Genomic DNA, 25,348 nt, shown 5'->3' on the forward strand with positions numbered 1-25,348 from the left:
TCGGGGGTTGGTCGGGGGAGAGTGGGGTGCAGAGGGGGATTCGTGCGTGGGAGTGGCATGTGTGTTGGAGGAAGGGGGATTGATGGGGAAGAGCCGGGTGCGTGGGGGTGATTTGTGGGTAGGGAGCAGGGTGCACTGGGGGACCGGTCGAGGAAGGAGAGAGCAGGATGCAGCAGGGCTGTTTTGGGAGAGCTGGGTGCATGGGGTATTGATGAGGGGAGTGCATGGCGGGGGTGGCAGGTAGGGAGAGGGGTGTGTTGGGGGAGAGTGGAGTGCATGGGGGGGTGACCGGTAGGGGAGAGAGTGGGCTGCATGTCTCGCCACAGAGAGGATCTGTGGATCTGTGCTGAGGAAGGACGTGTGGGACTGGGGAGGAGGCATGCGGGTGCAGGGATGAGGAAGAGGAGGTGATGGAGGAAATGCGTCGTGGGCTGCGCTGGAGGAGTGGGCCTGCGCGGTGGGTGGGTGTGCATGGGGGGGCACAGCTGCAGGCTGGCTTCCTGGGGTAGGGGTCTCTGCATCAGCTTCTGTGGCTTGGAGGGTGGTCCTGTCCTCCTGGCACCTTTGCAGGGAGCTGAGCCAGACCCCCCCAAGCAGCCCAGGGCTGGGGCCTCTGCCCTGTGGAAAGCTCTGAGAAACTGTCTTGGGCTGTGGTGTGTAGCCAGCTGATTTCCCCATAGCGCCTGATCGGGGCATGCTCTGGGCTGGGAAAAGGCTCAGCTTGTCTAAAATGGCCACCTGCCTTATGACCTAGGGTTGGCCCCGGTGCTGCGCACCTCTGGGCTCCCCTCAGCCAGCCAGGTCTGCTCCTGAATCTGCTGCTTGCTCTCCTGGGCTCCAGGGATGGGGACAGGTGGAGCTGGAGACAGTTAATCCGGCTGCAGCATCTGTGGGGCAGCCTGGGGATGCCAGTGTGCTGAGGTGGAGCAGCACGTGCCGTGGGCTGTCCCGGCCAGTGCACCTGGCTGTCTGCACAGTTAGGACGGGGCAGGATGCAGCCTGCCTTGTCTCCCAGCTGGGTGGTCTGGCGGTTAGCAGAAAGTGCTCCTTGATGAGCCGTCTGTGGTATAAGCTGCATATATAGGACCCATGGCACATATAGGACCCATGCTCACCTTACAGAGCAGATCTGTGCTCCTGCATGGGGCAGAGCAGACCTGGTGGGTCACTAAAGCCACCATTAGGGCTGTGGGGCTGCCTCTCCGGTCCCAGCCTCTGCCTGCGAGCAGCCGGGAGTTTGGGGTGCTGGCTGAGGCCCCCTGCTCTGGCACATGTTTTCTCACTGCCGTACAAATGGGCCACCTGCCCTGTACAGGTGATGAGGCAGTGGGCTCCGGGCACTTGATATTTGCTGCATTTTCATACCTGTTGCTCGGGAAGTGGAACAGAGTCCTTGAACGCTCCTCTGTCGCATGGTGTGTGCACTGGAGGGGCTGCTCCAAGGGCACCTGTGTTCCCCCGTCCCTCCAGGTAACTTGGCGAGCTGGTACCTGCAAAAACAAGTTTTACACTTGAGTGCCTTACATTCAGCAGGCAGGTTTGCTTGCGTTCCAATAGAGAGATCTCCTCTTAAACCATGCTTTTTTGCACTCTCTGAGCAGTATGTGCTGTGTCTGTGGACTCACTGGATGTTCTTCTGGTCCCTGCAGGTTGAGACTCTGAACAAGGCCATCTTTCCACGCGGCAATGGCACCCACGCTTGCTACCGCCCATCGCCGGCGCTGGTGGATGGCATTCACAGCCATCTTTGAGAACCTGCTCTTCTCTGCTGTCCTGCTGGGCTGGGGGTCCCTCCTCATCATGCTGAAAGCAGAAGGGTTTTATTCCTACCTGTGCCACGAGTCGGGTAAGGATGCTCTGGAGACTTATGTGAGTAAGTTGCTGCTGAGGTTTGCTGGTACGGTTCCCTGTCTTAGGGTGGTGTGGAACTGGCTAGAGTAGGGCTGAGCTCCAGGTCAGTCCTGGGGTAGAAGGAAGGGATATGCGCTCCTTTCCAAAACTGATGGCATCCTTGTGATGGTGTTAATGTGCCTGTAGTTGCTGTTGCTTTGCAGAGTGATTGGAAAAGAAGCCTTAAAGACATTAGGTACAGCTTTTCTGGACAGCCTTTTCCACTTGGCCATGAGTTCTTCCGCTGTATGGTGGTCCGGCTGATCTCTGCAAGGGAAGGCCTGATGGGTTCTGAAAGATAATGATTTGTGAGGAGGGTGTCATGAGTTTGTAGGAGGAAACTATGGGCATTCTTTCCTTAGTGGTAGGAAAGAAAAGAGCATGGGTGAAAATGAGACTGGGGGAGTCCAGTGCTGCTGTTGAGAAGTTGCGGAAGTAAATGCTACTGATGCTACTCTCCCTCCTCAAACACCTGGGAATGTGCTCAAACCAGGCTGTGTCTCTGAGGGCTTGAGATCCACCTTCTGGCCCAGCCAGAGGAAGCGGTTGTCCGTGTTGCAGACACAGCCTTGCAGGGAAGGAGGCAATCTTGTGGTGCGGGAAGGATAACCCTGGGAAGAACAACATGTAGGTGGACATATATCCCCAGCCTGGGCATGGAGAGGATTGTGGTCTGGGGAATCCCACAGTGTGGTAGGGTGGACAGCAGAGTTAAAAGGAACCTGAGGGTAAAGGTGTGGCGTGGATTTGGAAAGTTGCTTTAATGACAGAAGGTTTGCATGTGCTCAGAGAAGGGAATAGCAGAGTGAAGAGAGGCAGGAGCTAGGTGTTTGGGCTCTGTCCAGAGATGTGTGATGGTGGATGAGCCCATTCAGGGCTGGTGAGCATGGAGATGGAGCAGGAAGCAGTAGGGGAAGAAAGAGGTGGAAATAAGAGCATGGACCCCAGAGCTCTCGGTGGGTAATGGCTGAGAATAGCGGGGGAGGTCTGAAATGTGGGGAAACGAAGTCCAAGCAAAAAGTGACTGTGAGTAGTTGTGATGATACTTCGGTTTTGTTTTTTTTTTTTTTTCCCCTCATTTGTCAGCTGCTTGTTGCGGTCTTCTCTTCTGCTTTGTGTGCCTGTGGGTGGCTGCCTCAGTCTTGCAGAGCCTGGGTTGCTGCACCTGGCAAATATGCACGTGTTTGAGTCTTCTACCAACTCTTGCTTGGCTGCTTAATCTCCTTCCTATCCTTTGCTCATAGTGCAATGCTTCCAAGCATGTCCGTGCCGCTTAGGTCTCCAGTGGTGCTCCAGACTGCGTGAGGGAGAGTCCTGAGCAGCTGGAGACTGTTTAGGACTTCTGTTCAAGGCTGCTCTGTTCTCGCCAAGCCATGGTGACTTTGTCATGGGCCTGTGTAAGAGATCTCGTTAAACCTATCAGGTGGAGGCTTTCTGCCACCAAGATAAATCACATGATAGGTGATAAGCAAATGCTGACTGTCTCCGAAAGCAGACGTTTTCCTATCTGCTTCCTGACATGTGCCCTGCTGACAAGAGCCTTGCTTCACTTGGGGCCCACCTCCTACTCTTTGCTTTGATTGCTTTCAATTCATCTGCCTTTGCCCCAAATCAGTGAGATTCACCTTGGCTTCTCACCCATGTTTGCCAATCTGTGGTCTGTCTGGCTGTCTTTGTGGGAGTGCCTGTGCCACAGATCGCGGGGAAGATGCAAATGTTTGGACAGTGGTGAAATCGCTGTCCTGGGGGCAATTTCTTCGTCCCAGTGACCAACCTGTGCCCTGAGGCAGGAGAACTTAATCGCTGAAAAGAAATTTATGTAGTTAAATGTTCTCGTTGTCCTCAAATATCTGGCCATCACTGCTGAACTCGGTGATGGCTTGTGATGAGCATGGAGGACCAGTTATGCTGGTTTCCTCGTTCATCCATGCTTACTCACTTTCCTTTCTCTGTTTTTGTCCTCATTGTAATAATCTCAGCGATTTGGTAGGGAAGAGTCCTAGTGCCAAGGGTGGGGAGAGCAGACTCCCTCGCAGCTCCCTGCAGCGGTCGCTGAATGACTGGCACCAAGCTGAGTTTGACCTTTGCTGGGATTAGGATGGCCCAGTGGTTGCCTTTCTCAGCATAACCTATTGAATCCTGCAGCCTGAGTGGGTACTTGGCTGGAAGGTTGGTGCAAACAAATTATAACTAGTAGCCTTTGGGCAGTTGTTCCTAATGCTGCTGTGTGCATGTAAGTATTGCAAAAAAAAAAGACTTTTCCTAATGAGCCAAAGGTTCTTGGCAGGGCTTTTCGTTTGTCAGCAAAAGCTCTTGCACTTTGTGATGCCTTCCAACGAAAGAGAAAACTAGACCTTGTCCCTTCTGCAGGCTCGTCTCTGAAGGTAGCAGCAGCTGCCCAGAAAGTGACTGCAATTCATGAAGGGCTCCTTGTCTTCCTGTTGAATCCCCCCCCCTTTCCCTGCCTGCCTTTGGCTTCTGGTATTGGATTTTACTCAGCCACCGTGCAAATGTGTGGGGTCCTCCAGACTCTAACTCGGTTGCATGAGGGTGGAAATGGACACCTAGAAAAAAATCCACATCAAAATAACAAATATTTTTAAAGGAGTTGTGTAACAGGGTTTGAGGGGGGGGGTTGTACCCGTTCTGGGCGGCAGGTTTGGCCACATCCTGAGAGGTATGTTTGAAATTTGCTGACAAGGCGTCTGGTAGTGGCACTTTGTTCCCATTTTAATTTTACTACACTACTACTTGGCCTTTAACCAACTGAAGCAGCATCTTTTATTCGGTGCAAGTGCTGATTCCACAGTCTTTATCAGGATTCGGGCTTTATCAGCTGTTGGGGAACTTGATCTGTTCAGGGTCTTGCATTGCTGCGATGTTACTGGGATTGGGGAGCTCAAGGCTTGGGTCTTTTAAAACAAAAAAAATCTTGAACTTAATAATCTGCTCACAAAGAGCAGAGATAAGGAGCCAGTTGGACAGAGGGCCTTCCTCTAAGACAGGCCTGCAGAAAACCAAAGGGACGATAAACTAATTCACTTACGGCAGGTTAACACGCCTTGACACGGGCATAGGAGGAAGGTGCTGCCTTACAGCTGTTTGCTTTTATTTCTTTGGGGTCTGTGGTGGGGAACTTGCAGTCTGAAGGTCCCTTCCAAGCTGGTAAGATGTGATGATGGCTTGTGGAAAGGCTGCGCGTGCAACCCTGTAAACAGGAAAAGAGTAAACGTGGTAAATGTTCAATTTCTACAGGAAACATGCTGTGTTGATTAGCAGCTGTTGGTAGTATTGGAGAGCTGCATGGGAAGGTGCCGGCCCCAGGTGAGAATTGCTGCAAAATGAAACCGCAGCTGGGGAGAGAATGGGAGTTTTAACTGGAGACTGTACCTCAGTTACCAGGCTTTCAGCTGGGTGCCCAGAGAGGGGGTCCTGGAAGTGCAAGTGGATGGACAGGCAGAGAGGGAAACCCGAATAAATTGCATTTACAGTGGTATAAAGTAAGAACATCTCCTCCCAGTTCCCAGAAGTATGACACCATCCTGAAAAGAGAAAACATGTTCTTATGTGGGCAGACTGCAGATCAGTTGTTTGCACATGTCTTTCACTGTGATTTTTTTTTTTTTTTAACCAATGCTCCCAGACTCTTTGGCCCTGATTTCTTTCTCCTTCTCCCCTCTTTTTTTTTTTTTATTAAAAAAAAAAAAAGAAGGAAGGTGAGGCTGTGCAGGCTGTGTCCCACAGAACTATTGCCAGGGCGGCTGAGGGTGTCTTGCCTGCTTGGCTCAGTCTGATCCATGAAACAAGATGAAAGGAAACCTCTCTGCTGTCTGAGATGGCAGTCACTCTTGAAAAAGCCAGACTCGTTCCTCTGGTAACATGGTGTGTGCCTGGGATTTGAAGAGGTCAGCAAAGAGTAGTTAATGATTGACCCTCTCATGAAACCTACAGCACTTAATTTGGGAGAAAGGATGACTAAATGTTCCAGTAACAGCCTGAACAAATCCCAGCGATGAGCTTGACATAAATGATTACCGAGGCAGCCTTCCTCTCACCTAAGCTGTCATTCTTTAAATAGTAACTTGAACTACTAATTGGGCAGTAGAAATCCTGCTGCTTGTAGGGGGAGCGCTGTACAAATAGGCAGTATGTTCTTGTAATTGCTGATAAAGACTTGTGGCTTCTTCTAGCTTGACAGTGAGACAGTGGTGAGCATACATGGACTGCGCCTGTGCTGCTGGCTTACCCGGGTGGCACTCTTGCATGTAGACCTGGCATGCTTGCATGCAGGTGGACTTGGCAGGAGAATTTGGGGAGGGCACCACTGTCGGCACAGAGACAGCCCTTCCCCAAAGCACTGTTGCAGATGGAGCCAGGCACGTAGGAGACTTTCCCCAATAGTGTGGTGTGCACTGATCTGGAACAGGATCTGAGCTGTGATTGAGGGAAACTGCTGTTTGCTGTAACGAGGTGCATTAGGTAGGTGAGTAGTTAGGCAGGTTCTCTGCCCATTAATCTCCTCCTAGGTGCATGTCATATGTTACCACTTGCTCTCCTGTGCTGGTGACCTGCTGGCACATGAATCTGTGCTCCCCAATGAGACTGCTCTCGGCTGGACATTGTGCCTGCTGCACACACCTGCAGCCCCTCCAAAATGTTCTATTTATGGAGGTGGCTCAAAGGATCATAGGATGTCAGGGTGCCAAGGGCTGCTCAAATCATTTCCATTACGCCTCAGTGGATCTTCTCTTGTTGCTCAGGGGCTGCTTCTATTTTCACAAACAATTTGTATTTCCACATAGCACTGTTGCCTGGCCCCTCCTTGGAGCTGGCGATGAGCAGCTGTAAACAAGGTGGCTGGTACAAGCAGGGACTGAAGTTTTGTGCCCTGTTCCCAGCCTTCCTGGCTGCAGCAAGTCTTCAGAGAGGGCCGGGTTTCCTTGCTGTTTCCGAGCTGTGTCCTCTTTGCCTCCTGGTGGTGTTGCTCATCATGCATGCCATCGGAGGGTCTGCTAGCAGGCGTATGCTGTGGGAGCTCCTTGGGGTTATGTTGCAACTGTACACGTCAAAACATTAACAGTAATTCATCTCATCCAGTTTTAAATGCTGAATACTTCTGTTTTGTGATCTCTTTGTGGGGAGGGTTGACAGGCTCTTTAACGTGTGCGGCCAGAAGTTACAAGGTCACTGCACTGTCCATGTCCCTCCACCCTTTTTTCACTCCACAGCTGAGCTATCTCTGTAGAGTGCTGACACAGGGAAACCACTACTACTTTGTCACTCTTTTTTTTCCCCTCCTTGTTTTCCTGAGTTTAACCTCTCACCCACATCTGTTTCCTATGAATTTATCTTTACGGAGAGCCCAAAAAGCCTTGATGCTGTGGGTGAAGCTGTGTGCCTGTGCCTGCCTCATGGAGGTGTCGTCAGAAGTCAGTGTTTAAGATCCCATGCCACACCAAGAGGAGATTGTGAGGGAAAGATGGATGAAAACGATTGAGATGGAGTGTGAAAACTGCAGAGAGCCTCCCAAGTCTGTCCAGGACTGATTTCTAAGGATGTGACTTGTGACTTGGGAGCCTCAGGCTGGAGTGCTGTCCTCCCTGCAGAAGTGATGCTGATGGGATGTGTGGCCTTTTGGGGATATCTCTGTTGCTTACTCTGTCTATCCATGACTAGCAGGGCAAGAAAAGGGACAGATTAAGTTATCAGTCAAGAGCACATGGCAAAGGGAAGGAAGAAACAGTCATCACCGCCCACAGGCGGTTTGAGACCATCTTAGTAAAGGTGTTGGTGAGAGCAATGTAAATGGAGAGAAATGCCGTGCGCCTTCCCTCGAGTGCTGGGAGGGAACAGAGGAAGGTTTGCAGGCAGCTCGTAAGCCTCAGATATCAGCGTCTGAATTCCTGCTAATATCTGATGTCTAGGAGGTGGAGTGTGATTTGTTTGCAATGGACACAAAGCTGGGGGGGTTGTTTTGGCCAGCTAGGAGGACCAGGGTGAAACCAGTAACTGTAACGGTGCTGAGGCTTGGGTGAAGAGAAGGAGTTGCAAAATGGGGCTGTGTGATCTCCAGAGACGCAGGGAGGGCGAGAGCAGCCAAGGGGATCTCCTCCACAAGCTGCACCAAGCAGTGAATGTGAAGTCACTTGTATGTGAGGGATTCCTGCTAATTAACTAACTAACCAGGGCTCACTGGCAATCTCTGGTCTTGCTTTATGTGGATGGTTATGTAGGTGACTTCTCTGTCTATTCCTCCTTTAATATTGAACTTTTTCAGATCAATTATTAAATATGGAGGAGAACATTTTATGTCACTGGCTTGCGGCAGCAGTAAGAAAGCAAGTGCTTTGTCATACCAGCAAAGGTTACTTATAAGTCAGATAAGCACTGGGAGAAGGAGAGGTGGAGTGCACTAGAGTTCTGGGTTAATGAAAGTCTAAGGGTACACGTGCTCGCTTGAGGAGTTGTAAGCCACCTTGGGATAAGCTTGTAACAGGAGCAGAGTTGACATGAGGCAGTAAAACTGCTGCTGCAAAGAAAAGGGAACTTCTTCTTTCCTTTTTGTTTTTTTTGAACTGTCCTGTTTCTGTCTCTGTTACACAACGTGGGCTCTGTTCAGCGTGGGAGTTTGCATGCAGAGTTCCTCATGTAAGGGCAAGAGCAGAAAGCTGGAGATATAATTGATCTGTATGGCCTAAACCCACTTGGAAAGAATAGAAAATGCTAATTTCAGGGCAAAAGTTAAAGATGCATCAATCCTTTAACAAACGGAGAAGGCAGGTGAGCTGCCAGCCCTCCTGGGAACAGGGTAGTTAAATCCAGGAAGGATTTTTCAGAGCCAGGGCAGTCAGGAAGCAGGGTGGCTACTGCAAAGCCATTCCTCATCCCGACGCCCGCAGTGAGGGTAGGAAGCTTTTCGTTTGAGCAGCCTGTTGCTCTGTGCCAGGCCTTGTCAGCCCAGTGTCTGGACCAGAAATAACTGGCTGTAGTTATCGCTCCCAGTTTAGTTAGGGAAAAGATCTGTGAGAACATGCCAGTTGTAGATTAAGAGGACCTTATTTTTGTATTAGTCCCTTCAGGTTCTGCTAGGTTTAGTCCCCTGTAATTGCCAGGGCCTTGCTGTATAGTTGTTTTCATAATTAATGAATCTCTGTCCTTAGGTTGTTACCCTGCTGCTGCTTGGGATACTTGTCCCCTGGGTGCCTGCTCATCCTTTTCCTGCTCCCAGCTGAGCTCATCAGGTTTCCCTTGTCCTTCTGCTGCTCTTCTTTCCCTTCTCCATTTCTCACTGATTATAATAAAAAATGGAGTGTGGAGGGTGTATGCCCGGTGTGTTGTGGCACCCTGCGTGCAGGGCTTTTCTCTTCCCTCCTTCCTGCAACGCTGCAAGCCTCATCCTAACACACTGCAATGATGATCCTCTACCATCCGTGTAGATAACGCCACCAGCAGCCCTGAACACGAGAACAGCACAGCTTCAGAGCACAAATGGCCTTCTTGCAACGCCCAGGATGAAATGCTGAACTTGGCCTTCACCATTGGGTCCTTCCTGCTCAGCGCGATCACGCTGCCCCTGGGAATTGTCATGGACAAGTACGGCCCTCGCAAGCTGCGGTTGCTTGGCAGGTTGGTGTCCTGGGTTCCCCAGGTGGGCTGAGGGGTGAATTCACACGTTGGCTGGGGCAGATGGGTGCTGTTTGGGTCCTGTGCCTGTTGTGGGGTCCCTGCAGCCTCGGGAACTGTATGAGGGATGGGACTGGGATCTACTGGGAGCTGCTGGCCATGCACAGGGCACCAGAGCAGCTCTGGGATGATTTCGGCCAGCACAGTGAATTGCTTCATAAGGGAAGGGCCTGGGACTCCATGTCCACACTTCAGCTCTCCAGTGTTGCTCTGTGCTCCCTGGCCAGATGGAGCCTGGAGGAAGAGCAGAGTCATTTGTGAGTCATGGAGGGTAGCTTTTTCCTTGAGCTGGGAGCTATGTCCTGAGAGGCACAAAACCAAGATGTTACATCATCGTTTGCAAGCTGGGGAGTTAACTCGGGGATAAACATGTCCTGCCTGCCTTTTCTAGGGCCCTTCTCTGCCATGTGGTGTATGTTGCTTTCTGCCTCAAATAGCAAGGTTGTTAGCTGCTTCCGTCATGGCATGTAGGGATTAGTGACTTGTTGGGCACAGGGGACCCCAGCGCTCCTGAATTTTAATGCACTGAACCGTATCAGAAACCAAACTGGCCTGTAGGCAGAGTGGGAAAAACAGGGCAAGACCCTGACTCAGACCCTGCCAAAGAGGAGCAGGTAAAGGCTGTGAGTGCTGTGACCACAGCTGGGTCTCAAGACGAAGGCTGCTGCTGTCTTTGGTCACTTCGAGGTGAGGGCTGGCAAAGCTCTGTGCTGGAAAACCAGTAGGGAATTTGCGTTCAGCAAGAGCTGTGTCAGTACTGGGAGGAAAGGTTGCTGCCTCAGCCCTTGTGCAAGGTTTGTCTGTAATATTTGGGTATTTCCCTGGATTTTTCTTAGCAAGTCGCCAGCTTCCCTCCCTCTCACAGAAGTTATACCATGCTTGCTTAACAAGGTGCTGAGGAGGTAGAAGCATATGTAATTTACTGCACGTAAGGCTGTCTGTAAGAAACTCATGGTTTTGATTCCCTTTCAGCACCTGCTTTGCTGTGTCCTGTGTACTGATCGCGTATGGTGCCAGTAACCCAGACTGTAAGTAGGCATTTCTCTGCTGAGCTGGGAGGGCTTTGCGGCTGTGGCTTGGGTTTTCTGGGGGAAGCCGACAAGCGTGCATGGCACTGCATGCTCTGACTGTCACGCCTCCAGACTGTCACACCTCCAGTGCTGTATTGGGGTCTTGCTGAGGACACAAGGCAAGCACCTGCTGGCCTGTGGGAGCTAAGTGGCTCTGGGGAGGGCTGGTGTTTCACAACCCTAAGTGGAGAGCGTAGCAAGGGCCAAACATCTGAGATAGCCAGCTCTCTCAGCTTTGCGTTTGGGCAGGGCCACGTCCTGTAAAGGAGCAATTCCAAACAAGTTCATGGCTTTTTCAGCATTGGGAAATAGGTAATAGCACAGGATGTGTAATCGGCTTTCTCACCAGGGATAGATGGAGCTTGCTTCTCAAGACCAGATAGTGAGGTGACACTTTTGAATCCAGTTCTTTCAAGTAAATCTTCCTTTTAAGACCCATTCAGACAAGCTGCATCAGCAAATCTGTTCATTAGAGAAAAGAAACCCTTCCATCCTGGAGAGAGATGGTCCCATCCTGAACTCTGGGAGGAGAACCCTGGCCCTCCCGCTCTGTGTGGCTGGGGAGATGGGTGCTGGGTCAGGAACAGCGTGGCACATCCTGAGGGTGTTGATTCACTGAGGTTTTTACAGGACCAAAGCCCTCAGGGCTCTGTCTCCTTCGCTCTCCATCCCAGTAAAAGCTAAAGGCATCTTTTTTTTTTTATTGTTGCAGCTCTGTCTGTGCTGATATTCATTGCGCTGGCTCTGAATGGCTTTGGTGGGATGTGCATGACCTTCACATCGCTTACGGTAAGTGAAGAGTTATTACCTGATTCCATTTTATTCCTTACTATGGCTGTGAGCTGGGCTAGCAGGAAAGAACAAAGTGGATCTTTTGCCTGTGGCTTGAATAGCACGTGTCTCTGGCAGAAAGGGTCAGTCACTCTTTTACCTGAAAGGCTGAGTACTAGGAGGTTATTCTAAGGCTTTTTTTCCCCAGTCCTCTTTTTTTTTTTTTTTTTTTTTTACCTGCCCCTTGCATCTCAGGTGAAGGTGGGGGAAAAAGAGGAAGTGTTTTTGTCTAGGACTCAAATTGTCATATGCCTGTACATGCAGTGCTCAGCTACCTGGCACAGGCTGAACATGTGTTCGCGCTGGATTTAGCATTGACATACTGCAGGAAGAATCAGCAGGGCGCGAACCCTTGTCGCTTTCTGCAAGCGCAGTTTGCATCTCACCCCAGGAAAATGGTTGTTCTTGAGCACAAAAGCTTTTGCTCTCAGAAGGGTGAGAGTCCCTTCCAGGTTTCCTTAGAAATGCTGCGTTGTTGAATGCACCCGGCTCCACCTGCGCAGCCCGCTTAGATCTGTTTAGTCCATGGATTGTATGGCAAGCATTGGTCAATGACTGTCAGCTGGATCTCTACATTTTGAGGTTCTTTTTGCCTGGAGACAGAATCAGTATCGTCTTCCAAGTAGCTGCTTTATTTTCTACCTCATTACCCTGATTCTTGTCAGTGTGGCTGAAACAGGGCTGGGTGGAAAGTCTCCCAGAAAACGGTCTGGGAAGCACTGATGTTTCTTGAGCTGTGGTTAAAAACTGTCAGATTTGGACTGCGTTACCTTGAACTTGCTGTTGAAGTAAAACTTTCTGTTAAGGTTACCTCTGATTTAACGAGGCTCAGACACTAGCTGAACGCCTGAGACCTAAATTTGGCAGAGTCTGGGTTTACAGATCATTGCGTGTACTGTGATGTTGCTGCTGCTGTTGCTTTCATATATTCAGAGCTTTCAAAACTCTGTGCAGATGTTGGTCTCTCCTTCGTATGTAGTGTTCTTCATTGCAAGCCTTGGCTGTGGTCCCAAAGAACTGTGGGGCAAATTGTCATCCTGCCACACTTCAAATAAAAGCAAGGAATTGAGGAGCCCATCAGTACTGCTATAGGAGAGGAGAGGATTCCCATCCTGCTGCTGCCAGTGTTGGTTATTGTCTCTCTGAGTGGTTATTAAGGGGTCACAGATTATTTTAGAGCCACTTGTGATGGGAGGGCAAGGATAGGGCAGAAATATATTGGATGTGCTGTACTGTGGCTTTTAACACCAGAAGAAGCAAGCAAAGCCACTTATTGACACCTTCATTAGCGAGCCAGTTCCACAGCACTAAGGAAGTACAGCGGCAGGAAAAAGGTCAAATCTTCTAAGAAGAGATCCAGGCCTTGAGGAGGTCTGGAGCAAGCAGTGATGCTCTGAGTTCACACAGGCAGACCTCAGGTGGAGCCCATCCCCTCCAGACAGCAGTGTGTTTTGTAAAGAGCTGAGGTGGCTTCAGGCCTGACTTCTCAAATCCAGATTCAGATGTAGCTGCTTGTGCCTCCCTGCAGAGCTGCACAGAGGCATTTTGGTACCTGAGGCATGTGAATGTGATTAAAAATAGTCTAAAGTGGGAGGGAAGCAGTTCACCTGCATCACAGCGCAGCTGTGGTGGTGACTGTTAAAAGCTGGTGTATTTTGCTCATTGGCAGCTTACTGTTTTGTCCCTGCATGGTTCTGCCTGCAAGCTGGGGTGCTCACAGTTGGTGTGTCAAGAGCTGTCTTCTGCAGTGACGTGGTGATCTCTTGTGGGTCCCTTCCACCTGTGGCCCATGCAGACAGGGAGGGACATGGGGATGACAGGTCCATGGCTTGCAGGCTCCAGGTGACGTGGTTTGCGCGCACTGTGCTCTGCGTTGTGCCCAGGAGAGGCTGAATTAAGCGCTGAAAGGGGAGACTCAAAGACCTTTTTAAGGACGTTCATTACACAGAGGCGGTGAGCACTAATCAACTTCTGGTGCCAAGTAAGCTTGTTCTGGCTGACACAGGCACTGACTGCCGAGCGTGCACGTGCACGCACAAATCAAAGCAAGGTGACTTCCTTCTCCTGCCAGCTGTGAGTGACCTGAAGCACTCCAGGAAATGGGTCAAACCCACTGGTGCATGAGCTGGTCCTCTGCCACCCCAGGCGGGTTACAGTTGCTGCTTCATAGCAGGGTGGCCGTGAAGGGAGCCCCTGCAGCGTGAGGGGTTGGGATGATCCCTGGGTGGTGCGGCTTATGGGGCTTCATCGGGTGTTGAAACCTCCCGGGACACCTGCATGCGTGGGCATGGTGTGATCTGATGGGAGGGCAGGAGATGGGGATCCTCAGTGCCTGTGCAAGGGATACACGGGATCTCTGACGATTACAGCCTGGGACAGTACTTCACGAAGCTTTACCTCTTGGGTTTAAAGCCTTTTTCAGTAACAAGTCCCCAGGGTATCATGAAAGCACACGGCAAGCTGTGGAGCCAAAGCAAGCTGCCGTTCCTGGGTGCCTTGCTTTGTGGCTTGGGGAGGAGGGGGAGTGAGCGAGTGGTGCTGTTCCCAGTTCTGGGAACAAGGTCAGACTGTGCCTGTTGTTAAAATGCAGAGGGGAGATTTCTGCCTCGTGACTTGGTCTTAGCCAATATAAGTGAAGATTGGAAATGGAAACAGATCTGTGTTGGTGGCTCTGACAGCAACACAGGAATCTGGCGCTGGTTCTGCTCCGAAGCGATTTCATGCAAAGAAATAAACATGTGTGATAAATTACCACAAAGAGCCTTTTATAGATTGTTTTCTGTCCTGTTTTCCTTTCAAAGAACTACAGCTGCTTTGCTCTTATTTTCTGCTACAAACAGGGCCCTTTAATCAGAGCGGGGGGGCATCTCTGTGTAGGGAATCTTCTCTGCTCGGAAATATTAGGAAAACTTAGGGCTCTGTGATCTTTTGTTTGTTGGAGAATGGGAACAGGAATTTCCATATGCTTTGGACAAAGCGGGCAGTTTGAGGCTTTCCTGGAGAACATATTTTTAGTGTCTGTATAACTTCCAAATACATCCCTGATAGGGAAAACAAAGTTTAGCTTGAACAAAAATACCATTCTCCAGTAGTCTAGTTCTCAATCCCTTGACTTTTTCCACTGTTCTTTCAAACAGTCCTTGCAAGAGGAGGGAAACTGGGTTTGGTAATACTACTGTGGTATCTCTTGTATATGGATTGTCTCCAGGAAAAAGCTGAAAAAATTATAAAAAATGACCAAAGGTCTTAAACTCACTATAGGGCAGATGAGAAAATAATCTGCAAGAGGAAATTATTTTATCAGTTTAGGATTGCATACCTATAATAAAGGACTCCAGGAAAAAACAGTTATGGTATGGCAAAATTAAGTTAGTATCTTTCAGAGGGGGCATAAAGTTACTAATACATTGAGTATTATTGACCTTTAAACAGAAGGCGTAAGAGTTTCTGTCACTGTAGGTCTTGCGGAATTGGGGCTGTCATACCTGAATGGGCAGAAGTTAGTGGAGGAGTCCCTTCTGGCCTGCAGGGATAAGATCAGAATGAGGATCAGATCTTTTTGGTGGCAGAAAAACAAAGAGCCCACTTGCTCTATGGCTTGTTTTTTTTCTCTATGGTTCATCTTTTTCCAATGCTTGCTGCTATAAAGACAGCATGAAAAATAGCTTAGTAAATATTGTGTGTTATTTTAGTAGCTGGTCTTTAGATGAGACCTGCACAGGCATTGCCAGTGCTGGCACTCGCTGTCTCAGAGCTTTTCTGTCTGGGTATGGACTGCTTTTTCCCTTTGCCTCCCCTCTACCCCTCCAGGTAGTCTCAGATTTCTTTTCCTCCCAAGTGCTCAGTGTTGGCACTTTCTGCTTTGATTGGGTTGGATAAGACCTTAAATCTCCTATGTCCAATTCTTTTTAATCTAGCTGCTTGCTTGGTGCCAAATATCATTTTAGGAAATCTCTAGCCCTTCTAGGACTTCTGTCCCCATCGAGGCAGAAGCAGACTTGGGTTTTCCCAGACATGACTCCTTGCTTTCAGGCCTGCTCTATATCTCCAGTAGCTCTCGGAGCAGGAGGATCCACCTGGGAGTTACTTGTTTGCTGTATGAAAAAGGCTTTTTGTGATCTCTGGGGCTCTGGGGAAAACCAGCCTGAGCCAAGAAGCAGCTGTGTTTGTGGAGCTCTTGCCCTGCTCTGAGCTTCCCAGCAGGAGCAGCTGTTTGTTGTAATTTCTGGAGATTATTTTAGGTTTGGGGTATTTGAGATTAAATGAATGCCCTGCCTGGTGATAGTGATTAGCCTTTTTGCAACCTGCAGATACTGTATTCTGCAGATGCTGTTTTCTGGGGTGTGTATTTAGGCCACTGCTTCCAAGGAGAGATTTTTGTGCCTGGTAACAGACCTTTGGATCCTTTGCTGTTTCCTGTCTGCAGCTCCTGAAAGCAGCCTGTTGGCAGCTCTCCCGCATGCAGGGATCTGGGGATGGGTGTGGGGATCCTCGCTGCAGAGGAGTGCAGCGTTTTCTGCCTCCGCCATGTGCGTCTGCTCAGGGTTCACCAGCATCATCAGGCTCGGCACATCATTGCTGCTGTTCCCTGGCTGGGGTTATCTGAGGACCTGGAGGCTGCACTGCATAGGAAGCTCTGCAGTGAGACAGAGGGGTGATAAACAGCCAGATGGATCCTAGAGTGTTCCTGCACAGGAATACTTGTGTTGTAAACACGCTGGTCCTGCTGTGACACAAGCCAGATTTGCTTGCCTTATATGCTACTCCTGGGAAAGATGGATTTGTTTTGCAGCGGTGAAAGGGGAATGTGATGACAGCATTTGCTTGCTCAGACTCGGTCTAATATTCTCTGAATCATTTTGTTCAGCAGCATCTTTAAACAGATAAAATGCTGGTTATGCTTTCAGTCCTAAGGGCACCTGCAGTGTCCTGCTTTGAGGCCCTCTGAGGCTGACGTGGTAGTGATGCCCAAGTGAATTTGGGGAGTAAGTGACCCAAAAAAGGAGGTGGGAGGGAAATCTGTCTGCCTGCAGCAGAGTCTCTGCCCGTTGACCAGCTTCAGGAAGTTATCGGTTGAGCTCTCTGTAGCCTACAACTTCAAAGCTTCTCCCTGTAATTTCCAGTTTGCAGGCCATCATTAGTCAGCGATGGAAACTTGTTCGCTTCTGGTTGTTTAGAAAAACAGGGAGTTCCTCCTTTCCCAGGAGAGTGGAAAGGTCTCACAGCTCTTTCTGCCTGCTCTGCTCTGCTTTTGGGTCCTGAGTGGAAGCAGGGGCTGGACAGCCAGCCTGGGAGTGCTTTTGTTGTTGAGGTGGCAGAAGTGGCTGCTGTGAGCTGCTTCTAGCTGCCCCTGCCGAGAGCTTTGCTTTCCCAACAGATCCTTGCAGAACCAGCCTGGTCTGCTCTCAGAAATGCCATCACACCTGATAGGAGCCCAGGCAGCGAAGTGGGGTGGGTGGCAGGGATAGCAACGTGAGGTGCTGTTGCCTGCTTCTTGCTGCAGAGTTCAGCAGCTTTGTAGCTGCATCGGGCAATAAAGCCTTGGATATCTAGTATTTGTGATTGCCTTCCTGCACCTAGCTCCAGGCTCATGTGCTTGGGCATCTGAGACATCCAACTGATGGAGAAATGACCAGCTTTAGCTCCTCTTGTAGAGAGAGTATGCTTTTACAGAAGGAGCCAGGGACCTAGCTGGAAATGGAAATGCAAACAGCAATGCAGTTCGTGTTTGTCTGTTCCTTCTTGTTGTAATAGGAACTTTCTGGTCTACTGCAAAGATTTGGGTGCTGACCCAAGGTGCATAAACAAACCTGGCAGTTCAAGGTGCAGGGTATGTTAAAGACTGTGCAGCAATCACAGCCTGTGTCTAACAACTCTTGACTAAAAAGAGGGTGATATGTAAACATCTTGGGCACGTATTTTTTGGAGAGGGAAAAAGGTGGTGGCTACAGACTTGGGGGTAAGGAACTCTTAAAGAAAGCACAAGGGCTGGAGCGAACACTCCTGTGTTAAAGGTAACCAATGCAAAGTATGCTGTCAGTCTGGAAAGCAGCAGTGTAATTAAGCACATAAATCTTGGATTGTGGATGTTCCCTGACAGTGGAGACACCAATGCAACCTGCAGAGCAATATCCGGAAGAGCTAAGTCATTCTTGAGTAAAACTGGCTGCTTCAGATTCTGGTATTCAGAAGTCTTAATCCTAAATGCCAGATTTATGTCTGCCATTAGCTTTATGTCTTCTCAAGAAAGCCTCCTTCCCTCCTCTTCCCCTCTCTTGGCAGCAGCCTGTTTCAACGAATTTTTCTTTCCCCAGCTGCCCAACATGTTTGGTGACCTTCGTTCCACGTTCATTGCTCTGATGATTGGCTCCTATGCTTCCTCTGCTGTGACTTTTCCAGGAATCAAGGTGAGGCCGTGGGATCATGACTCATGACTGGTGGTGTTGTGCTGGAGTCTTGCACCATTTAACAATAATGTGGCAAGAAAGAGGGACTATTTGTTAAAGCACTCTTTTAGAGATGTGCATTTGCAAGGTTCAGTTCCTGTCTGTGTTAAAGATTTCCCAAGTGACTGCCTCAAGAACGCAACAAATACTGCAAAGAGAACGGTCTGTTCGCTAATAGACAGTAAAATTTTAACCATGCTAAGTAAAAGTGAAAAACTGAAGATCTTTTTTATGAAAGGTTGCTTTTTAATCTCTAAGGAGTGTATATGTATGTATTTTTAATACACATCTGTATATTTAATCTGTGTGATTGTCACCAATGGTTCACTCTGAACATAGTTCAGAGCTAGCAAACAGCACTGAAGGGACAGAAGAGATGGTCGCTTGGGCTCCCTTGGTAGATCACTAGTGGTTCTGAACCAGAGGTGTTTCATTGCAGAGTTAGCATAAGGGGAATATAGTAAAGGTAAGCCAGTCTCAAGCGTGCAGGGAAGTTCCTGCTGGCTTTCCAGGGAGAAGGTCCTAGATGAAAACCATTGGCAGTCATCTGCAATACAGCTGCATGCTATTCCAGCTGGAGGTCCTGTTGTTGTTGCTATAGCTGCTGTTAAAGATGTGCATATACATCTCTTTCTAAGCCTGCATGTCACAAAACTGTTTTTTGTTACCACTTGAGTTAAACCCATTTTAAATGTAGCATGTTGTTCTTTCCCACAGCTTCCTCTCAGACCTCATTCAAAGAATATTGAAGTATCTTTCTGCTCTTACAGCCAAAACCATATTCCCTTGTGATTTCCAGGTTATATATGACTTTGGGGTCTCCTTCATCCTTATTCTGCTTGTCTGGGCAAGCTGTGCAGGACTAGTTTTCCTCAACTGTTTCTTCAACTGGCCACTGGAGCCTTTCCCAGGACCAGAAGACATGGACTATTCGTAAGTGTCCTCTAGATTGGCCTTGAGGGCTAATCTCATTCTTAATCCTCTGGAAAGTGCTGGCATGGCTAATTTAGAGGAGTGGACAGGGAACTCCCTTGCATGTTGTTTATTGCTGCCACTTCTTAGATTGAGGATTTATGTCTGCCATTAGCGTTATGTCTTGACTGGTGAATATCTGCGGAAAGGGGAACTTTCCAAAGTGTAGGAATTATGAAGGAAAAATGATCTGTCAGTAGTCATAAGTATTTCTATATTGACCTATGCCAAATTGGCACGGAGGAAGTATCTCTCTGTGCTCTGGATCCAGACCATTTGTGGGTTTGTAGATGGAAACTAGTGCCTTAAATCCACACATAGCCTTTCTGACTCCTGCAACTTTGCTGCCTCTGATTCCTCACCCTGTGTTGCAGCCCTCATGCTCTTTACTGCCCAACAGGGTGAAAATAAAGTTCAGCTGGCTGGGATTTGACCACAAAATCACTGGGAAACAGTTTTACAAGCAAGTAACGACTGTGGGGCGCCGTCTCAGTGTGGGGAGCTCCATGAAGGGCCCCAAGGAGCCGACAGCCTTGCAAGAGAACAACAAGCTCTGTCTGTCTACGGTGGACCTAGAAGTGAAGTGCCAGCCTGACAATGCAGGTGTGGTTCCATGAGTGCCTCAGGGATGCTTGTGCTGGCACAAGGCTGTCGGCCTCTGCTCTGCTCCAGACCTGTTTATGAGATAGTGATACGTGATCCATGCATTGCCAGGGCCACACGCCAGCCACCATTATTTAAATACAACTTCAGTTATATAAGGAATCCTGTCCTTGTATACTTGTCTAAATACACCATATGTCGTTGCCGATGGTGGGGACAACAGCATGGGTAACTGGTGTGGCTGTGGAAGGACAGTGCAGTTGGTCACTGCTGTCTCTTAGGTAGGCTGTTGCCATCATGACCAAGCCTTCCTTACTCAGGGGTATGGCAAAAGCAAATGGCTTGAAGCTTCCTTTTGCTCTAATCCACAGAATTAGGCGAGTCTTCCTTCCTGTTGCCCTTGCCCCAGTTACTGGTAGCCAAACTCCAAGCATCTGTAGCTGTTCATTATGGAAGCTTGGAAGGCACCAGGTAGCTGTTAACTGTGAACTCCTTGTAGCTGCCACTGGCACGCAGTGTTGGAATGACTAGCTAGGAGAAGACCTGCTAACCCAGAGGCCAAAGCCCCTTCTAAAATTGTACATGTTTATGAAGGTACGTTGCCTTCTTCAGAGAGACTATTATTCCTTCTGCAGCTACTCCCTCCTTCATGAAGAGTGTCTTCAGTCCTATCTTGTTGCTCAGCCTTATCACCATGTGTGTCACTCAGCTACGGCTCATCTTCTACATGGGGGCCATGAATACCATCCTTGAGTTTCTGTCTGGAGATGAAGATCAAGGTAGGGTAACCTGAAGACTTATCTGCTTCCTTGGAACTGGTACCTGACCTAGACTTGGTCCTTGCAAGAGGCCAGCAAACCCGATTGCTCAGCAGATACACTGTGTATGGCAATTAGTGGTGTCAGAGTGTGGCTGACAGCTGCTGGTAGGGTCTAGTGGAGAGCTGGAACTGGCCCAGGACAGAGGGGCAGTGAGGTAGACACTTGAATGTCAAGCTAATTTTAGCCCAGTGTCTGTTAAATACTATTCCATGTTATTTCCCCAGATGGGTTGTTGAAAGTAGCCTCTCAGGATGGACTGCGATAATTTTTTTTTTTAATTGGAAAACCTATTTCATCAGGTATTTGCTTTGCTTATCCTAAGCAAGCACAAAGTACAGAGCAGCTGACTGTCATGACTAATGGTTGGACTAGGTGTCTCAGCCCAGCAACCGAGGGTGGGAAAAGTGAAGTCATAGCTGTTTTGTGCAGCTTGGTGTGTGTTGGGGAGGCTCAGGGGTGCTCACTGCGCTGGACTCGTGTGTATTTATAACTCTGATTCAGTACATGGAGCAAACAGGAAAGAGTACATTAGTTTACTGTTGTTGAAAATACCCAGGATTGCAAAACAAGACTTAGCTTTTTTTTTTTTGTCCTTTGTAGTAAGATCCAGTTTGAACTTGTTAAATCTGGATTGCATGAAGCTGATAAATCAAGCAGCACTTCTCTGAAAACAGGAGTGAGCTCTGGGGGAGGGAAGGAAACTCCAAGTGCCCTGGCATTCCCTGAATTGCTTTGTTTCTTGAGCCTTTGACAGCCTGCAGCATTCAGTTCTTTATCTCCTGGCTCAAGAGCCAATTTACACATTAAACAGTAAACAGGACAAACTTCACACTGCCTACCTTTCCCAACACTGCTTAGTTTTCTGCTTACCTTGTAACTCTTTCGCACTGATTTTTTTTTTTCTTTTTACCCTGGCTTGCTCTAGTTTTCTCTTTCATTTTTTCCTCTCCTCCCCTCCTTAGTATTTTAGAATTAACTATATATGCTGCCATTTGTTTAGATCAAGCTCCGTATTAAAAAAGGGATTGTGTCCCTTGGGTGTATTGCGTTTTTTCTGTGCCACCTTTGAGATCTCTTCCCATTTTCCCCCTCCTCCCCCTGAATGTAGCCTGGGCTTGCAGTGCAGTGCAGTCCGCTTGCTGTCTTGGTGTTTCCATGGCATCAGCAAAACAGTGGTATTGTCTGGTCACAGCAGTGTCAAGCTGCAAGAGCAATTCCAAGATGTGTGCTGCTCTCTAGAAATGTAATCTGTGTGGATCAGGAAAGGATGGGGTGCTGCTCCCTTGGATTCCTCATTCTTCTTGCAGTTATTTACTTGAACATGATTTGTTTAGAGAGCTCCCTCCACCTGCAACCGCTCTCAGGAGCACTCAGCAAGGGAAGAAAAGAGTTGAGTCAATCCTGCAAGTGTTATGGTCAAAGAAAACTTAAATATTCCTGGAAGCAGAACAGGAGAGAAGGATGTGGGGAAAATCATTCAGATAGGGAGTAAAGTCTTTAAGTTGCAGTGAGGCAATGTGTCCTTGAAAGTCCTGCTTCCTGTGCAGATTATGGTGACTTAGACCTGTCATGAAACCTAGAGGTGGAAAAAGCAGTCAGCCTGTGGCTACTTATCTTCTGAACCCCCCCCAAAAGATGGGGGAGAAGCTAAGGGGTTCAGGAGCTCCGTAAATGACTGTGTAATTGTGTTGTAGGAAGACAGGAGAGATTAGACTTGTGTCTAGAACTTGAAATTTGGCTGCATCTTTCATAAGTTGTCACCTTGCTTTCAAATGCGGTAATACTTGGAGACCTTGGGTAGAATCAGGGTGGGCTGGAAAACTCAGCTGTATGACGTGCTTGCTCAGGATAGTTTTGAGGGAAAGACATGTAGAACAATGGATGTAAAGGGTTGTGCCCATTTGTCTGTTTGCTCTATCCAGGCTTCTACTTCTGCTGGTATTTGCTAGGTATTATTCTCTCTCTTTTTTTTTTTTTTCCCCTTTCCCCCCTTTCTCTCTCTCCTCAGGAAAGAATGGGTTTTTTAAGATGATAAATTGAGGAGGCCCTGTTTTGTAGCAGCTAATGTCTCTCCTTCTCTTCTCTTGCTGGCCCCTTAAATTTCATTGCCTGCTTCAAGTTGGCTTCTGCTCTTGCTGTTTAGAGCCCAAGATCAAGTGTTCAGAATAGCATGAAGAGGCAAAACATGACAGCGTGGCTTGCTTCTTACCCTCTATTAAAAAATAACCAGACAACAACAAATCAGCTCCAGGAGTGTTTGTAGGGGGTGATGCCACCTGTCTCTCTTGGCTACAGCAGTTGCTATAATGAGATGGGATGTGGGGCCACTTCAGGACTTGCCTTTGTGGAGGTAATGGGGAGCATGAATGTGAGGTCGGAGGTTGGAGCTGGAAGTTCCTCTTAGTTCCCTTGCCAGCAACTGGAGCCAGGAAAGTATCATCGGTTGCCATGCCTGGGCACAGCAAGGCAGCCCTGCTGGGCTTTGCTATAACTGTATAGGAGAGAAAGGCTTGTTGGAAACTTCTCTCCATTACCAAGTTGATTTTTGTAGAAGTCCTGGCTGTGCTGCTTTGGCTAGATCTAGAAATGCATTGGGAGGAACAAACTAAAATTCTTTTTGGTTGTTTTGCTTACAGTGCTGTAACTTGTAAGCACTCTGTGCTGAGATGGGCAGTTTCAGAATTACATCCTTATTTCAGAGCTGTGGTACACCATGACTCACCAGCCCTTCTGCGTGATGCCTACAAATCCATCATGTGGGCTGCAGAGAAGAAGTAGAAAAAGCGTTGCAGGGTGGGGGAACTGTTCAGTAACAGGAGGGGACGGTTTCTTCTAAGTCTGCTGGCATCAGCTTTCCCTTAGCGAGCCATGTAGACACTTCTCAAATCTTAACACATGGGGAATTTTCATCAGTTTGAGTTTTTAATGACTGCTCTCAGATGCCGTGGCTTTTGCTGCTAATCTCCCCTCCCCCTGCCTCCAAACTTGTCCGTTCTGCACAAAATGGGTTAGTCCTCACCTTCCCAGCCTGGCTTGTCCTTGCTGGAGCTTCCTAGCTGGAAAAGATGCAGCTGGAGCTCCCAGCAAGGCAGGAGAGGAGATGACTAAGGCAGGGTTGGCTATGCAGGATGTATTGCTTGTAAGAACTTTCCCTGTTGGTCCTAGCTAGAAGAAACCTCACTGGCACTAAGCAGGTGCTGGGTCCCATTCCTGGAGCCCTACTTGCTGTTGGGCTGATGCTGCTCAGAATACTAGTGCAGGATCAGAATGGTTGAAGCAAGTGCTCCTAGTATGTCCACTCTAATGTCATGCCTCTGGGAGGCTAAATGATGAAGTGGGGCTTTGGTGTCCCAGCTCCTTCAGCCCTGCCTGCTAGCCTGTGAGTACATGGGGTCTGGGCTCTTAACGAGAGAGTGATCAATGGGGAGGAACAGTTTCTTTTCTGTCTTTTTTTTTTTCTGTTGCTGCTATGGTACCACTTGGACTGGCAACTTTTTTTTTTTTTCCCCCTGCAGTGGCTCTCTACACTTCCATTTTCGGGGTATTGCAACTGCTGTGCTTGCTGACAGCGCCTGTGATCGGGTACATCATGGATTGGCGACTGAAAGAATGCGATGATGGCTCAGAAGAGAATGAGGAGAGCAACGCTGAGCAGTGCGTAGTGTGTGCCACATGGGACATGCAGCCATGTAGCAGGCCCCCTCTGCTCTGCATAATGTGTTTTGTGATGAAAGACTGAAAAGAATATTGGTTCTTCAGTATAGAAAAGAAAGCCTGAAGGAAGACTTGATAATTGCAGAGGAAAGGACCAAATTATCTTCCATGTCCACTAAGATCAGTCAAGAAGAGCAAAGTAAAATTGTATCGGGGGGGCTCAGACTTCCCTTCTAGCCTAACAGTAAGAGTAACAGCACTGAAATAACTGCCCAGACGTTCCTCAGCTTCCACTGATGGAGATCCCACCACCTCCTTAGGCAGACCTCTAGTCAAACTGGTTTAGATAAAGTTGATGTGATATGTGGAGAATCTTGCTGTGGGTTCCAGTAGCTGCTGAAAGTGCTTTTTTGTAACATAGGTTTTGCTATCCTTCCAGAAGTGACAAGAAAAAGAAAAAACGTGATCGTCAGATCCAGAAAATCACCAATGCCACCAATGCCTTTGTATTCACAAATGTCCTGCTGGTTGGATTTGGAGTCACCTGTCTTATTCCTAATCTACCGTTGCAGGTGAATAGGTCAAATGGATGGGTGTGCTGGGGGAGCTGGCAGTGTGGTACCTGACAAAATGACAGGCAGGACAGCGCCAGGAGGTCCTGCAAGCTGGCAGAACCAGCTAGTGGTAGGAGGGCTTTCTGGCACTGCTGGGAGACTTCTGTACTGCTTTGGGAGCCCCAGTCTTGGAGCTGAAACAAAGAATACCATGCAGTTTACATCTCTTGAGAGAACCTAAACAAGCAGCTATAGTTAAAATGTCAGAGTTGATCCACAATTTATTCAAACTTAGAAGTTTCTGCAGCTGAGCTCTGCAGCTGAGCTCTGTAACAACACATGCTTTCCTACCGAGATCCTCTCAGCAGTGCCTGTGCGTTTAACCTGGGCTCGATTCTGACTGTCAGCAGCTTAAAAAGTTGCTGTAAGAAGCATGGCACTGGTATATACAGCAGGTTATTTCTGCATCAAACGCTATGCCCAATGGTACCCGTGGGATTATAAACCTGTTAAAATATTTATTTTATGGCACCACCTGTTTTTGGCAGAGGAGTTCAGTGATTTTATGCTATACGTAAACATGCCTTGGTGACGTAGGCAAACAGATATAGTTTGCTCATACTTGCGTATTGTCCGCAATAACTTGTGGAAAATTAACTAAATCGGCCACAGACGCAATGAAGAAGCATTGTGACCCTGGCCACAGGTTGCTGGGGACACGTCCTTGCAGCAGTGCCATCTACAAATGAGATAGGTCTTGTGTGTGGTTAACCTTGGGGCACTACATGTTAGCCTTTGCAAAGTAAGGAAAGCAGTGCTTTTAG

General features: G+C 48.6%; 1 protein-coding gene across 1 annotated transcript in view; it reads left to right on the forward strand.

Annotated features, from left to right (window-relative positions):
• The first annotated feature begins 1,649 nt into the window (after positions 1 to 1,649).
• SLC43A2 (solute carrier family 43 member 2) overlaps positions 1,650 to 25,348 on the forward strand; it is a 28,934-nt gene continuing 5,235 nt past the window's right edge. Inside the window, exons 1-10 of the mRNA XM_019474114.1 lie at positions 1,650 to 1,846; positions 9,327 to 9,516; positions 10,546 to 10,601; positions 11,356 to 11,432; positions 17,789 to 17,881; positions 18,720 to 18,853; positions 19,293 to 19,495; positions 20,131 to 20,274; positions 23,832 to 23,970; positions 24,410 to 24,542. Of these exons, the coding sequence (XP_019329659.1) occupies positions 1,687 to 1,846; positions 9,327 to 9,516; positions 10,546 to 10,601; positions 11,356 to 11,432; positions 17,789 to 17,881; positions 18,720 to 18,853; positions 19,293 to 19,495; positions 20,131 to 20,274; positions 23,832 to 23,970; positions 24,410 to 24,542 (1,329 nt within the window). The 5' untranslated portion in view covers positions 1,650 to 1,686. The remainder of the gene's footprint in view (positions 1,847 to 9,326; positions 9,517 to 10,545; positions 10,602 to 11,355; positions 11,433 to 17,788; positions 17,882 to 18,719; positions 18,854 to 19,292; positions 19,496 to 20,130; positions 20,275 to 23,831; positions 23,971 to 24,409; positions 24,543 to 25,348) is intronic.

Source organism: Aptenodytes forsteri, unplaced genomic scaffold, assembly GCF_000699145.1.
Source record: "Aptenodytes forsteri isolate BGI_AS27 unplaced genomic scaffold, ASM69914v1 Scaffold188, whole genome shotgun sequence".
Classification (NCBI taxonomy): domain Eukaryota; kingdom Metazoa; phylum Chordata; class Aves; order Sphenisciformes; family Spheniscidae; genus Aptenodytes; species Aptenodytes forsteri.